The 16,238-nt window shown below is 42.1% G+C and overlaps 2 protein-coding genes across 2 annotated transcripts in view; both read right to left on the bottom strand.

The window, feature by feature from the left end:
• Positions 1–5,093: 5,093 nt before the first annotated feature.
• Positions 5,094–12,484, bottom strand: GCSH (glycine cleavage system protein H). The gene is made up of 5 exons (XM_075101304.1): positions 12,323–12,484; positions 8,700–8,779; positions 7,449–7,512; positions 5,797–5,928; positions 5,094–5,223 (listed from the first exon to the last, which is right to left on the bottom strand). Exons 1-5 carry the CDS (start codon positions 12,444–12,446, stop codon positions 5,126–5,128), a joined length of 498 nt encoding a protein of 165 aa, XP_074957405.1. The 5' UTR covers positions 12,447–12,484; the 3' UTR covers positions 5,094–5,125.
• Positions 12,485–12,763: 279 nt separating this feature from the next.
• PKD1L3 (polycystin 1 like 3, transient receptor potential channel interacting) overlaps positions 12,764–16,238 on the bottom strand; it is a 42,616-nt gene continuing 39,141 nt past the window's right edge. The window contains exons 41-43 of the mRNA XM_075101303.1: positions 15,256–15,357; positions 13,979–14,110; positions 12,764–13,135 (exon numbers count right to left, since the gene is read on the bottom strand). Of these exons, the coding sequence (XP_074957404.1) occupies positions 13,025–13,135; positions 13,979–14,110; positions 15,256–15,357 (345 nt within the window). The 3' untranslated portion in view covers positions 12,764–13,024. The remainder of the gene's footprint in view (positions 13,136–13,978; positions 14,111–15,255; positions 15,358–16,238) is intronic.

Raw genomic sequence — 16,238 nt, 5'->3', positions numbered from 1 at the left:
AAAGAGGAGGGAGAGTGAGCAAGAGCCCGTCAGCAGCAGGGAGCGGCGAGATCAGATCAGGTTCTCACGCAACCTCATCCCAAAAGCTCACACTGTTGTCATGATCTAGAGCCACGCTTCCCAACCCTGTTTTGACTTCAGGGTGACTGTCTCTTCTTGCAGCTCTCTCTGTGTACAGGGGCAGGTAGAAAGGAGAAATCAGGGTTACTACCTCTAAAAAGCGGCCTTTTGCAAGACTGTATTAGATTCCCTATTAGAAATACTACTGTAGATCTCTCAGAAGCAGGGGCATGCGTTAAAGGACCATGTTGTCCTTCAGTTACTCCTTAAACCTATGGAAGATATGGGAAGTAGACAAAAAAGTTCCTATCAAGGTTTTGAACAGATGAATTTTCTTCTTTGTTGTCTAACACATTTACCAGGCCAACCTGATTTAAGAAATGCCCCTTAGTCTAACAGAAAACTGCAAAAATGTTTCAGTTGTAGGTGAGAATGATACACTGCAGAAAAAAAGAGCCCTGCAATGAGGATATTCCACCAGTTTTATCACTGGCTTTGCCTTACTGTTTGTGGCACAAGTGAGGGGTTGTCAGAACGGACAGGGGTTCCCAAGAATACTTAATTCTCTTTCATGTTCTCTTGATCCAGACCCTAGCAGCGAAGAGGGGAGAGGGGTGATGGCTGAAAAACAGAAGTACTCTTGAGTCCTAAGAAGTGCAGGCTCATCCTCCTATCTTGTGGATGGATTTTCACGGCTAGAGAAAGGTACAAGTGCTGTGCCTCCATTAAAATACATCTCTAAGCAAAATACGTTCAATAACATAAATAATTAAGCACTATAAACAAATGACAAATGAAACAGCCTAATAGCAGAGGGTGTGGGACACTTGTACTGCACTAAAATAGATCATATCTGAAGTGACTTGAGTTATGCTTTGTCGGAAAGAGAGGGATATCGATGTTGTGAGGCAAAGTCTAACCAATCCAGATACCACAGCCTAAGTTCTCCTGCCAAGGGCTGCTCCTCTAAGACTGTGTCTCAAGCAGTGTGGGGAAAGTGGAAAAAAATTACATTGAGGACACTTCTAAGCTGCTTTCGAAATTTGTGCCATCTGCAGCATAGCTTGCTGGTAATTTACACTGATGGACACTGCTCGAGGGTCTTTTAGTATCATCTTACATCCATGAGATCGTGTTGCCTGGAAATGGCTTGCCGAAGGATGTTTGGTTTTCCATCAGTCCTGTCATGATTCACCACGTTACAGGGCTGGCTGTGGAGATGGCACCGTTCTATGTAGGTGACCTTTGCAGCGTCTCTAAGAGCAATGCAGTTTCACTAATCTAAAAGCAGGTTCACCTGTGCCTTTGGTAGAAGAACGTTTTTCCCGAGGCTCCCGGTCCATCTCTGCTCTTATTGAAGGGCTCCTCTTGACCTAATGGCTGGCATCGCGTTTGGAACTTGGTAGAGTCGAAGACTGTCCATGCACAGCCCTTCCCCACCAGGCCCGGTTTCAGGCGTGCTGCAAGAAGGGGGAGAAGACGACTGTGGGAGAGGAAAGAAAAAATCATGGGTACGATAAAATGAGGTTTAAGTTAATAATTCCTCTGTCACATATCGTGCTGTGAGGAGTGGCTTTTTAAAACACTTTCAGTGAAGCAAGATGTGCTTAATATTTTTTCTGAGCTTGAAGGTGACCTAGGAAATGAAATGAGGCTGAAGCTGAGATGTCACTGCCTTTAGCGACGGCGCAGCTGACCCAGGAGAGCAGCGTGGCCGCGCTTCCCTCCCGCGCCCGCCGCCGCCGTCCTTAACGCCGTGAGTGCCACCGTGTGGTGAAATTAGGCAACGCTTTCTTTTTTTAACTTGCGGTTATTTAAATCGGCGCATCACCGTTTGACAGCCTGGAGAATTCCACCCACTTGGTGAACTCGTGTTATTAGTGAAATATGCACTACTCTTCGCTTTTCTTTCTCTTCCCCAAAGTAGGCAGCACGGGTGGTGCGATTTCCTTTGCCCCTTGCTGTGTGACGTCTCCCAGCATCACGACAGCAAAGCCTCACGCGCTCAGCTGAGGATCATTCTGGATTGATTTATTGGTAAGGTCTGTTTATTCACATGATCAGGCTGACGTGAAGATAGATGTTGTGTCCTTCATGTGTCAGTTTGCTTATTAAAACTCTGTGATGGGACCCATAACTACAGGAAGATCGTAAATTCCCAATCTGTCAGTATGAAGAAACATACAGTTAACCCCTGTGAGACAGACATAATCAGTGGTTGCAGAAGTATGGAAATCAGAATTGCCAGAAACCAATCTCTCTACTGTGTCTACAATGTTTAGTATCCAGTAATCCTGAGTGGCAAGTTCTTAAGCTCAAGATCAAGACTTAAGAGGTCACACATAAAGTGGTTATTTTGTAAAAAATAATTTCCTTTATTCATTTTCTATAGGAGCACACACCGGTGAACAAATTTGATGTTTTCCCCTATGATTTATATAAAAGCATTCCAAATTGTGTCATGGACCAAAGCTAATACACATTCATTGCAGCTTTTATTTTGATGAAAGGCATTCATTATGGATTCCTGTTGGCAAGTTTTGCATTCGTGCTCTTGCAGAGCCTGGTTCCAACCCACGCGTGGTGGTCTGTCTGAGGCTTCCTGCTGCTTCAGGAATGTAGTCAAGTGATGGGATTATCTGAAAGCTAGGAGCTCTGCTTGGGCACCACACATCACACAAGGAAGAACACATTCTTTGGGCAGCATAATTCAGGTAGTTGAGTGGATTGTAGAAAGATATAAAAATATTTGCTCCAATAGCCATCCTTTAGCCTAAATAACTGCAGAATACCAGAGATCTCAGCATAAACCACACAAGAAAAGCACCTAAGTAAGTATCGTTCCCATTTTAAGAGGAATTAGAAAATTCAATAAATTACTTTAAGGTCATATAAAACCCTAAAAGAACTAGGGATAGAGACTCTAAAGAGATAGAAACTCTTTAAGCAAAATAACATTCACTCTCCAACTGCACACCATGAAAGGAAGGTTAAATTCTGTTCCAGGTGGTTTCTCAAGAATGTTTTCATTTATCTACCCCCTTCTGTAATCCCCCTAGGGGGTTACAGAAATTACTATTTCATAGATCAAAAGAAAATATCATCAATGTTTTAAAGGGAAAAATTTTATAAATATTAACTATAATGCTGAGGACTAATCTTTAAAGGAGGATCCACAAGAGTCATATAATCATAGCAATGAATGAAGGACCTATTAGTCTCTAGTAAAGTTGGAAGGAAAAAAAAAAAGTAGAAGAAACAGTATCAAACTGAGACATTTTTCTACATTCCTGTCCCCATTTGCCTCCACTCTAATTTGAAACAGAACTTTCCCTTTGGAAAGTGCACAGGGAGGTCAAAGACCCAAAGTGACACCAGGAGTCTGTAGACCACGATCAAGCTCCCATCTCTCTGGGCCCTGAACATTGTCACAATAAATTCTGCATGATACTGTGCAGCATGGATAAGCACTGACAGTTTTTAAAGCACTTATACTACGTTTACCAGAGCCTTTTGTTTATCAGCCACTGCCAAGTTCGGACCCCTGTGGAACAGTCAAACCCGCTCTTTCCTCTTGGCCACTTTGCAGTTTATCTCCTATGGAGAAGATAGTTTTATCTTAAATACACAGTGGAGTCTCTCTTGGCAGTGCTTTTATCTGTGACTTGTGTAGGACAAATTGGCTCCCAGGATTTTAAAACACCCACCAATTACTTTGACATCCCTTTAGATCTTAAAAGAAAGCCCTACATTTTTATATACTAAAAAGGTTTCTGTATAAGCTGCAGTGCATTTCTGCCCTTTAGAAGGGCTGTGCTTTTGAAAGTAACTTCCAAAGGAATATGAATTTTGCCTTTGTCATCTTATATGGATTAAAGATTCCCATTTCCTCTTGGATCAACCTACAGATACTTGGTTTGCACTCCTGTTTTGTGCTTAGCTTCTAATCACCATTTTAAAATTGTAGGACAAAAGTTTTAGACCAAGACTCTGCTGTACTACCGTCTTCCTAAAGTACAGGTCCATACAACTCAACCTTACCCTTGGATGTCGCATCAACTTTGAGTGCACTTTTGTGGATTCAGGAAATATTAAGTCTAATGGAATTCAGCTGCTTTAGCTTACTGGTTTGCAAAGCAAGAAGTTTAGTCTCATTCCTGTGACATCATTACAGCAGTGCCCCTACTTGATCTTAAAGACAGGCATACACGGATACATTTTATGTCAAACTATTACTGATCAGAGTTTTCTGAAGTATCTACTCTTCTGAAACCACAGCTGCTAAACACAAGATGTAGAATTCCTTAATTACTTGTGACATGGGTAGTGGTTACCCAACAGAAAACACAGCCTAACCAATCCACTTGAGAACCTTGATAAACTATCATTGCATGAGTTTTGCGTACTAAAAAAAGCATATAAATGAGAAGACAAGGACCCTACTCTTCTGCCTCAAAGGCAGAACTAATTTGATTACATGGTACAATGAAGAAGGAAAACAAAGGATTAATAAATTCTGTAATAAAGTAAAAATCATGCGAAGGGGTAGTCGATATGGCTTCTCCTTTCTCAGTATTATCTTTGCAACAAGAATTACAAAAAATATTAGGAACGTAGGGTGGCACTGCTTTCCAGTATCTTGGGAGCAATAGAAGAGGGAAAACTGTAGTCCAGGTTACAAACACAGTCCTGTGCCTACAACAGAACTATCTTAAGGCAATTGTTACTAAATTTGATTGTCAAATGAATCTTGGAAAGTATATATTTTGGCAAATAAATTATCATAATTATTGGATTCGTTAATATCCACTATCCATAAATATTGGATAATTCAAAAATATCATAGATAACATCCTGAAGTTACATAAATCAGATAATCTAGAAGAAAAAACCCTTGCACATATGCAGGTGTTAAACATTTTTATCACAGCAATTATTTATGACCCATATATATGTGATCATAAGAGGTATTTTTCAGGTTGCCAAAACTGGATATTCTTTACTTTGCTGATTGATGACAAACTACATTGAAATATTTTATATAGATTTATTTCATTATTCCAGCTCAGTCCTCAATGGATTTTATGTATTTCTCATAGGCTTCTTCATTCATCAGTTCATCAAGTTCAGCAGGGTTTTCCACAGTCATCTTGATCAGCCAACCTGTATTTAGGAAATTAAAAAGAAAAACGGTTGCTAATATCCTACTAGACAGACTCATCCATGGTACTGCCTTAGGAGAGTACTCCCAGTAGGCATACCAGCCCTGTAACGCTGGTAGAATCAACAGCACTGCTTGTGCAGGCAAAACAATGCTTCAGTACTTTAAAAACTGAAGAAAGAACCTGTCATAAGAAATGGCCTTTTGAGTCAGACCAGCTACCTAATTTAGTACCGTCTCTGACAGTAGCATTAAGGAGACGCTCTCTAGAAAAACAGCCTGACCTCTCGGCATCATGAGCTGTTACAAGATCAGAGAAGAGAAATGCGATCAAGGAAAACATTTAAATTCAACCACAGTCTGTGTCTGAGAACACCACATTGTAAAGCAGCTGTCAGCAAAGACAAGACTACAATAAGACTTTCATGTTAAATTTTACTGGGCTTGAACTATATTCAATATATTCCATTTAAGCCTCCACAGCACTGAACTGGAAGAACTAGGAATTGCAGAGCCATGCATGACAGCAAGGATCCAGCTGGTGTTCATTACTAAAGATAAAAATGACATCTTACCATCTTGATAACATGATTTATTGACGAGCCCTGGATTATCTGCAAGGGCAGCATTAATCTCAGTCACTTCTCCCGAGAGAGGAGAATACAGTTCACTAGCAGCTTTCACACTTTCCAAAGCTCCAAACTCATCTGAAACACAGAATACAATTGAACGCTTTTCAGAGGAAAACACAAAGTGCTTCGGTTTTTTTAGTCAGACATTCTGGTGATGACCTAGCCAGTGAAGGAGTATCTTGATCCTGAGCAAGGAAAACTGTCAAGGAGATTGAAGTCACTGACTTTATGACAATGATTAGCAGTATTAAATTTGATGTTTATGCTCCTGAATTATTCTGGGGAGCTTGCATAACACTAGCTAGCTGGCTACTACAGAAGGGACAGAAATTTCTTACATTTGGCTAATCCTTTGGCTAAAGCCTTACAGCATATGTTGTGATAAAGGGCTAGAGGGAACCACAGCCAGCTCTTGCGGCAAGAGACCTAAATATGCCTTCTACCTACAATTTAAACCTTTTTATACATAATTTGCTTACAAAATGGACACATCCACAATTTCAGGAATCCCAGTTTTTCTTCAGAAACACTAGCAAGTGTTACATTTGCACTCACTGGAAAACACGCATTAGTATTCAGAAGCACCACACTGGAATCACCCAGCCGCTCTTCCCTTCTTTCTGTTTCACAGGCAGTTATGGAAACAGTGCCTGGAGCAATGTTAGTCCAGAGTAACTCTAAGCCACAAGCAAATAAGACAGAGGCTGGAGGAACACGGAGCTGTCAGAAGAGTAGATAGGCATCAGCACAAGGAACCAGAGAACAACATGTTCTGGGAAAGCCTGGAATTAGACTAAGGCCAGAATGGGTAAAAAAGAGAAGGACTAAACGGAAATGAAATTCCTTCAGATACAACAAAACTACAAGTTGGTTAATTAAAACCCCAAACAGAAAGACCTTTTGTCTAACATTCACCATTCAATGTGATGCAATAGGCCTGCTACTTCACCTCCGTAAATCTACATTCTTGTTCTGCAATGGCCAAAGCTAATGACAATCTTTTCCCCATACACTACCAAGACAGCCCTCCGTGTAAATGCGGGAACAGGCTCTTCCTTTCTACCTGTTAATGCTCACTCTTCTGTAACATGGAAAATTACAGAACTGAATGAGTAAGATTGTAATGATTTGTACATTGCTAATGAGGAAAACCCTATGATTACAGCTGATACCCCCAAATTACTGAGTCTCTATATTCACAGAGCTTGATATCAATTAGATGTTTCACTCCGTGCAACTCGTGAAACACCTAACTGCAGAATTACAAATAAGCCAGCCTAAACACTAGCAAGTTCAAATCAAAGCATAAATATCTTAAAAACAGAGTATAGATAAAATTGCAAAAATATATTTCAAATGTTTGATTTTTAAATGTCTTAACAGTTTAATAAGCTGGTATTTTCTGCTACCATGCATGGTCTGACAGTGCAAATTTGAAGTTAAAGCTGTCTCTTATAGAAATACCTGAATTTATTCTGCACCCAGAAGATTTATAATGTAATTAATGAACACAAAAATTACTTCATAAAATTCATCTTTGCAAAAGGAGAGAAGGATGAGTAATTACTTAATTAGAAATTAGAGCTGAAACTTACCATGTTTACTCAATTTTGTCCCAACTTCTGGAAGACTACAGTAAACAACATCCCCTAATGCTTCCTTAAAAGAAAAACAAAAGCATCAAAGCATACATTAAAGAAACTATACACAATACAGTAAGTCTGGAATCACTATATATAAGTAATCTGTCTCTAAATTTAGTTCTCATTCCTTAAGGACTGCATATTTTTCACATTTTTAAACATTTAACTTGGAAAAACGGTGCTTTGTTATCATGCCCCAAATGCCAAATTACTGTTTATCTATTACGGTGGTAATAACCCTCAGGCTGAGTTACAAGATTCATATACAGATTTCTTCAGGCAGAACCTACTGATCTTCTTACACCAGCTAGAGTAATAGTTTTAAGGGACAAAGTTCCCAGTGGTTTGAGGGAATTACCTTTTTGTTACAAAGCGCAGAGTATTTACTTCCAGTTCTATTTGAAAGAAAACGAAATGATTCCTCCGCAGAGCCACCAACAACCGGGGAGCCATTAGCATACAGTTTGTCCTTACTGACTTAGTAAGGAGCCTTATCACCATAAGAATGGTCTCAACCAGAATAGGCTTCTGGGGAATGTACCCTACCTCACAGAAGACTAGGGATCTTAGAGTATTAGTGTTGTTTACAGAAAACTGAGATTATGGGAAATGGTGCTTGTCCCAAAAAACATTAATTCCACTTCATTGATAGCTTCTCTCATTAGGTTTTCTTAAGTTTCCCATGCAGTGAATCTCTATCCTGAATTTGCCTGTGACTATTCCATTTCAAGTACTTGCACGAGAACAAAACAAAAATTCCAAAGAAATTCCTATCCTAGAGCTAGAAATACATGCCCCATTGTACTTCTATTCACAATTGTTCTTTAGCCGGAGGGATTGGACTGTATTCATGGTCAAGGGAAATTTGACCTAAAAAGTGCATGATACCTTCTTCACGTAGCCACAAACTCCTCAGGCCTGTAAGAGCTGAAATAACAAAGGAAGCTTTAAATTCTGTTGAACCATGAAGTTTCTCAAGTTCAGCTCTCTATAGGCTCAATCTGAAGTGATTAAGAATTTATCAATATGCTAAAGCATCACTCACTTCAAAGAATGCTATAGATCCAAGTCCAGAAATCGCGCTCAGTGTATAGCGTATGCAATTAGAACAATAAAACCGAGTAACTGTCCAAAGAGCAAGGACAACGGCACATATGCCTAGATAAATATTGCAGACTTTGGTAAGGGGGGAGGGATCAATACCTGTGCAAAATTGCTGATTCCTACTGTTCCAATGCCATTTTCAACTGATATCCATTCATGCTTGTCTGTGAATTTGCGGGCTAAAATGAAACAAACTTGGTATTTCAGAAATAAGCGACATGTTGCTCACTTAAATACAATAACACGTTTGCAGGCTTAAACTATGGCATTTCTTTACTGAAGTTAGCTTTGTTCCTTTTTCTTGGAAAATATTTTAAATGGCAAATGCAATTTACAGAAGCATTTTGTTCTGCTCCTGGCATGCTCAGTGACACAGTAGGAGCTCACCAGAGGTTCTGTTAAGAGTTCCTGCGCTAGTTCCTGTGCAGTCATCTAGAGACTGGTAAGTACAGGAACAAAAGGAGTAGTTCTACATCAAACAAAAGTATAAATCTAACGCACGTGTACTTTACTCATAGTTATGCATTTCTATTATAGCTTAGTGGCTTTTCAAGCATATGTGATGTTTGTTTCGAAAAACCACTTTATTATTCCTGGGAAGGCCAGCGTTGACGACTCACTAGGAACAGTGTCAGTGTTAAAGCATCTCATTCAAAATACTTAAACAGAGCCATCAGCTGAAGTAAAAACGTTGCAACCTAGCTAACAAGGGTGGCTGATCCCCCTCCCTCCCCATGACGTTTCCTATAGAATCTATTTCTCCCTGTTTAGTGTTGTCATAGCTCTGTGTAAAATTGGGGCAAATTAATAAGGCGACTCATACAGGCAACAGTTACTTAAGGGAATTTGCTCTCTGTTAATACCGTTACTGTGAGAAGAACACTACTATTACAGTTACTACGTGTAGTTTTAAAATAAGCTTACTTAAGACCCCGTTAAGTCTTTTCACAGCAGTCTTACAGTTCTACACATATTTTAGATCTGCAATATTCAGGGCAGCTTGTGCTAACTTTTATCAGAAGTAATTCTTTTTATAAAGTCATATAGAAAATTTCAAAAGCAGTAATTGAAACAGGCAACATTTTTCTTACTACCATTTTACCTGGAACTTTTCTTACTCTGAGCATTATCAGCCTGCTTTGTCTGTTCTCTCATTTCCATTGTTTCCCCACAGATACTTGCTTTCCCTCACCTTCCCTACGCCCTCTTTTCTTAAAACAATAATTTATTTTTCATTTTCACTTGTAGCACCTATTCAATCAGGCACGGGATGTTCCAGATGCTGGAGAACATAACTTCTTAGAGCTCCCTGGGTGATTAGTGCCAGCATAGTACAGCTGGACCTTCCTTTTGAGTTCAGAGTTAGCTCAGGCTCTTCCTTTAAGCTGGATCCTTACACCCACTGGAGAAACTACACTTCTGCACACCCTTGTATATTTTCTAAACTTTTAGATGAAGGAAAACAGAAGTTCTCACACTAGACCTGCTAAGGTCTTTCCACTGTAGGTCAGTGAAATTTTCAGCTGTTTCAGTTGTAGTGATCCTCATATTTACATCTGAACACATGTAAGAGAAGCAGATGAAATGGTTTGTCGTTCAAGATGGCCTAAGTTTTATAGGCCTCTATATAGTAGAGCAATGCATGTTTCTGCAAGTACAGTACACAATTTTTTTTGCCAAAACACAAATTTAAAGTATTTCTCCATGAATTATCACTCAGAAAACACAGACAATTTCAGCTTACATTGTTTATGCCTATAAAAATCTCTCAGGACACGTTCTAATGAACAGAATAAATAATTAGTCTTAAATCATTTTAGACATTAAATCCATAGGAATTTCACTGGAAATGAGTAATGAACCGTAAGAACGGAGAATGACACAGAATCTCAAGCCCAAGCTGAACATTTGTGACATTGCACATCAAAGAAGCCAACCAATATCTTTCTATGTAGGATCATAATATAAGTTTTATTTATAAAGCAAGGTTAAAAAAAAGAAAAACAGAAGACTTCCATGATCAGTTTGGAACAGAGCAGTAAAATGCTCTCAATAGTTAGAAGAGCACCTAAGCGTCTCATAGGACAAAAAAGTGAAAAATGAGAACTGCTAACCATGTAACAAACCCCACTGCAAATAAAGTAAAGGTCAAATTAAAAAGAGTTAATAAATAATCTCAAAATTTGAACTTTGAGCGTATGTGATCAGCCCATTAAGTAACACAAATTCAATGAACACGAGATGTCAAAGCACACCAGATCTCTTCTGTGAGCATTCTTTTTCAGAAGAGCAGCTAAATACTCTAGCTTCATTCATTTCAACATGACTTTGGTTTCGCTTAACTAGCACATTCTAAATTCAGACCTTCACTTAGTCTAGCCTGCCTCTATTGAGTATTTCATATATATATGCTTCAAGAGTAAAGGAAAACTCACACCTCCACAGAGGCATGCAAAATTTTTCTTCTCTGCCTAAACCAAAAGCATAATTTAGGTTATTGCTTCAAGTTGTATCTATAAAAAAAAAAAAAACAAACAACACGCATATTAACAATTAGAATAGTGAAAAAAGCTTAGCTTTTGACTCAGTTTGCAAATAACTAATAAATGTTATTTTGTTCACTTGTAGCAGAAGACAGTTAAAACGATAGGTTAAAAGACTATCTGGAAGGAAATTTATGATCTCTTCTTATTGGCAGTCATTACTTTTATAGCATACTCTCCTCCTCTTCTATCTTTCCAACATTCCTGTCCTCTAAAGTATCACAGATTCTGTTTTTCAGACTTCTGTGGCTAACTTTCACTCAAGGAGACCTGCAGCAGCAGCAGACACTTTCAGAATTACCTACAGAAGTGCTAAATCACACCAAGCACCTCCTGCCCTAACACTCCTGCAGCTACACTGCACACGCGCTGCTCAGACCAAGCCAGGCTCCTTTAGCACCAAACGGGCCCTGAAGGTCCAGCTCGGCTTTGCTGGCAGCCCACGCCAGCCTAACTGCTGGGGCTGCTGCCGGCCTGCCTCCACCTGTCCCCGCTGCTGATGCTCCCCGGGGCTGCCAACGAGCTGTTTCAGCACGACGGTCCCAGGAAAAGCTATCCACTTTTTTTTTCTGTCAAGTTTGTTTTCTCCGCTCTCGGCCCACTCAGTGAAGCCTGCGGCTGGGGCCAGAACGGGACAGGGCCACTTCGCTGAAAAGCTGCAGCATGGGGAGAGAGGAGGTTAAAGGTTTTCCGCCAAGTAACGGCGATGACCCAGCTCCTCGTGGGGGGAGGAGCTGGGAGAATGTCAGCACCGGGATAGGGGCAGGTGGAACCCGCGCTGCCAGAAGCAAGCCGGGACGAATTGCCCCCCGCAGCCGTAAGCCCTTGCAAGGCTTCAGCCATCTTGCGCTGCTTCTCCCCGGCTCCCCCAGGGCCGCCCCTGCGCCAGCGAGGGAAGACGGCCCGCCCGAGGCCAGCGCGGCGCCGGGGTGCAGCACCCCACTCCGCCCGGACAGCCACGGCGTTCGGGCCCGCCTCGCTGCGAGGCGCTTCTGCGGAGCGGGGGCCGGCGGCGGGGGTGCGAGTCCCGGGACATCGCGGCGCGGCAGGGGGTCCCCCCAGCGCTCCCGGCTGCTGCAGCAGCCCACCCTCGTCCCCTCCCGGGAGCCCTGACAGAGGGAGCGAGGGCTCCTCGCAGAACCGGGCCGCTCTCCCGCCGCCCCCCCGGCCGCCACTCACCGGACAGCACCAGCGAGCTGGTGGCCAGCCTCCGGGCCGCCGGCACCCGCAGTGGCGGCGGCGAGAGGCGCGGGCAGCGCGGCACCAGTACGGGCCCGACCCGCCGCACCGCTCGCCACGCCATCTTTGCCGGGGCGGGCGGGGGGCGGCGCCGCGCGGAGCTCCCGCCTCGCGGGGGCGGCCTCAGCGGCGGCCGTTACCAGGCGCGGGAGGGGGCGGCCGCCGCCAGGTACCCTGACAGGCGGCGGGGCTCCCGGCGGGGGTTCGCGGGGCCTGCAGAGCCGCCAGGCAGCCGCGGGGCACAGGTGCTTGGTGCCGCCGAGGCCGCGGCCGGGGCGGGGGCCGGCTGGCGGGGCCGGGGGCGGGAGGGCCGCCCGAGGGGGTCGCCATTTTCCCCATGGCGCTGGCTTGGCGGGAAGAGAGCGGTTTCAGCCAAGCGGTGCAACAAACGCTCAGCGTTTATTAAATACAGGTGCAAAGTCTACAGGAAGTACACGTGAAACTATGTTATGCTTAGCATTACTCCTTCGCTAATACACCACAGTAACATCAGTCGGCAACAGCGTTCTTGGTTGAACGCCACAGCATTTCAGTCAGAAGCCGCAATAACCTAAGTCTAGCCGCTGCAGCTGATAGTTAAAAAGTAAATCTTCCACCCACAAAGTGACTTTTCGTCGTGGTTATCATTTAATCGTTGACAGGTTATTTCAGTTGATCATTAGTGACTGGCTTCTCTTCCTTCTTGCATTTAATCCCGAAGAAACTGAAAAGTTTCATTAGCATTAGATCAACAATCTCCTCTTCTTCTGAAGCCTAAAATAACAACGAGAAGTAAGTTACTCAGACTTGCAGACCAGAAGTGGATACGGTCTCTGCTGAAGCCAGAGAATGTTGCGAGAGAAAATCTCTGCTTGAGGTGAAATTTTCACTCTAAGCAGAGCACAAGTAGCTGCCAAAGCAAAACACCATGCCAATATTTTTATCAAGACAAAAGTCCCAGATGAGCATGGGTGAGCATGGACGTTACAGAAGAAGTTTTGGCTCTGCCAAAGCCCATGGAAATCTTGCTACAGGAGCCTGGAGCTCACTTGCCAGCTACTAGTGGTATATGCAGCGGTATATGCAATGAGCTACCCACCATTTCTAGATGAGGGAAATGAGAAAAACTAAGCATATCTTGTTTTCTATTGACCATATCTTTTGTCCTCTTCTCCCTTGGCTTTACACCATAGAGGAATTTTGGACAGCCCTGCAGTACTAAGCTGGATTTCACACCATGCTGTCAATACATTGAATGGGTCAGGCACTCACAGTGACATATTTAAGAGGAGCTGTAAAGTCCTCCTAGAGTCAGTAGCAGTTTTGGCACTGATTTCAATGGAGCTGGGGCACAAGCCTAAGACTATTTTGCTCGATTTAGTATGTGAACAGAAAGCTACAAACCTGATCTTGTACTAAATGTGAACAAGGACTCATCTGAACAGGAATGGACAGCATAAATGTGGAAAGTCTGAAGTGCGCTTTATGAGTCAACGTTGCCTTCTTAAGAGTTGGACTGAGTTTATACGGGCTTAATCCGATGGTAGAATACCTAAATAATGACTAAGCAGTGCACAATAAATGTTAAAACCATCAGGAGAGCTTAGATGAACATACCTGGTAGTGCTTCTGCTCCTCACTAAAAGCAACCAGAATCACTGAAATGAACAGATTCAGTACCACAAATGTCATGAAAATTATGCAGGATCCAATTAAGAATGAGCCTAAAATTGGATTGTAGTCCAAGACCTGTAGTATAAGGTAAGACATCATATTTTGATTGTAAAAAAAAACCCCAATCCAGAAACCAAAACAACATACATACAAGCAGTTAAGATACAATAAGGACTTCGTCTCTGCAAATCCCTGTGGCTAATAAGTTATGCTATATATATCATACGTATATATATACACACACAGACTTTTTCCCCTTTAGTCACCTTCCTATGTTGGTACAATACAATACAAAGATGATTGAATATTTCACATCTATGGTATATGAATATGGGCAATCTTTGGGGTTTTTTAAGTGTTTGCATTTGATTGTAATTGTATTAAAGTTTCATGTGAAAGTTGACAAGCCTGGAGATCTGTTTATCTACAGAGCAGCTGAAGCTCCATCGTGCCTCAGCTTTCAAAGTATAGATGAAATATCTGTATGCTTTTACTTAGTGTCTTTACAAAGAAGCCCAGTCAGACTGTCACGGATGCATATCAACTAAGGGCTGTGTAAAAATCCAAACCCCTCATTTTCAAGTAAGCAATAATGCAGGAATATATTTTCATGAGTGGGATGTAGAGGTTGAAAAGCTTTATGCCCGATTACTGATCTTCAAAGCTATCTATACCTGGTTGGATCCATGGTCTAAAAACGTTTACCAGGGAGGACTTCACTGTCAGGCATGTCTGAGAACTAGCTTAATCCAGAGAGTATTAAAATACCAAGGGTATTTGAAAGAACTTAATGAAAAAGTCAAGAATAATAAAAACAAACGTGACATAAAGTTCCCTTGTGAAAGGGCTTGCCTTTCTTGAGAAGCTGGTGGATGCATATTCAGAACAAATGCAGGGCATTGCTCACATTTCTGTTTGTAGCTTTCTAAGGAAATTGCTCAAAACTTTCAGTAGCCAATAAGTGACACATCTAATTAAAATGTGAGCACTTTTCTCAGCGAAACGTTCATTATGAGCCTATTGATGGTCAAAATGGGATGTGAGGTGTATTTCGCTTGGTGTCTTTTTTTTTGTCTTGGTGAGAAGAGGTGGCCGCTTTAGGAGACTGTGGATTAATGTCTAGCACTAATTGAAAGTCTTTCTATTTGCTGGTTCAAAGCCCATTTGATAGCTGAGCTGCTGATTACACGTGATAAACTTCTCAAAATCAGGGGTGGTACCTCCTCATAGTTGAAGATTCCCAGCTGAAGACTGACCATGGTCTCTGCTGAATCAAAGAGAGTTTTGTAAGAGTAGAGCTTCCAGCCAAATACCAAGTTTGTCTGCAGAGAAAAGAAGGGATATCTTGTGTCATCATCAGCATACTTGCTGCAAAATCAGCTAATGACTGCTCTGTTAAGAGAAAGCCCTCCTAGCCTGTCATCAGAGCCATGAAGCTTTTTTTGTGTTTTGGGTGGTTTTGGTTTTGTTTGGGTGTTTGTTGGGGAAACACCAGACAAGGTCATAGAAGACGACTAACCTAGAGCTAAAAACTGGATTCACACTTTCTGAATGTGTTTAGCTGTAAGACCTCTTATCATGGATAGGAAAATGTGTTATATCTGCTCAGCTTGCCACCAGATATGTAAAAAAATCTACAAATACATGACAAAATCATGAAAGTAATTTACCCCACCTCCAAGGGGCAGATTTATCCCTGCATAATTGACGAAATTAATCAGTCACAAACGCTTGCCTTTCAGTGCACAGAACCTTCCGGATAGGCAACCTCCTTGTTCGCCCTCAGTAACCAAGGTGCTATTTTCTTCATTTATATCTTGTGGGCCTACTGTGTCTGGTTTAAATGGGGACTGCTGCAGTCTCACCTTTTTCTCCATCCCTCTGTCTCTTTCTTTCACCGCTCCATCCCTTGCATGATGTGACAGCGGGCTGGGTCGTGATCTCATCACTTACTTTAGCTGTTAAGTTTGTGGCCACACCAGCGCCTAAAGCTACTCAGTTGCTAGAATGTCAGTGCTGGAGGGAGAGATGAGGAATGTGAGGTCAGGCAGTGAGAGACTGCAGCAGGTCCCGTTTGTCACAGGACTGCCCTTTACAGGACAGTTTGGATTTGGCTCAGATGGTTTCCAGTGATTTTGCAGTTGAGATGTGCTGAATTGCCCACATCACTCTGCCAAAAGATTTACACGAAATGTTTCAGCTA

Source organism: Phalacrocorax aristotelis, chromosome 8, assembly GCF_949628215.1.
Source record: "Phalacrocorax aristotelis chromosome 8, bGulAri2.1, whole genome shotgun sequence".
Taxonomy (NCBI): Eukaryota; Metazoa; Chordata; class Aves; order Suliformes; family Phalacrocoracidae; genus Phalacrocorax; species Phalacrocorax aristotelis.
This window is presented reverse-complemented; position numbering and strand designations above follow the sequence as displayed.

Bases quoted from the DNA above. Each gene is read 5' to 3' on its own strand.
- GCSH (XM_075101304.1), bottom strand. From the start codon at position 12,446: ATGGCGTGGCGAGCGGTGCGGCGGGTCGGGCCCGTACTGGTGCCGCGC. The intron at 5,929-7,448 runs GTAAGTTTCAGC...TCTGTGTTTCAG, and splicing joins GACAAAATTGAGTAAACATG to ATGAGTTTGGAGCTTTGGAA. The intron at 5,224-5,796 runs GTAAGATGTCAT...TCCTAAATACAG, and splicing joins TAAATCATGTTATCAAGATG to GTTGGCTGATCAAGATGACT.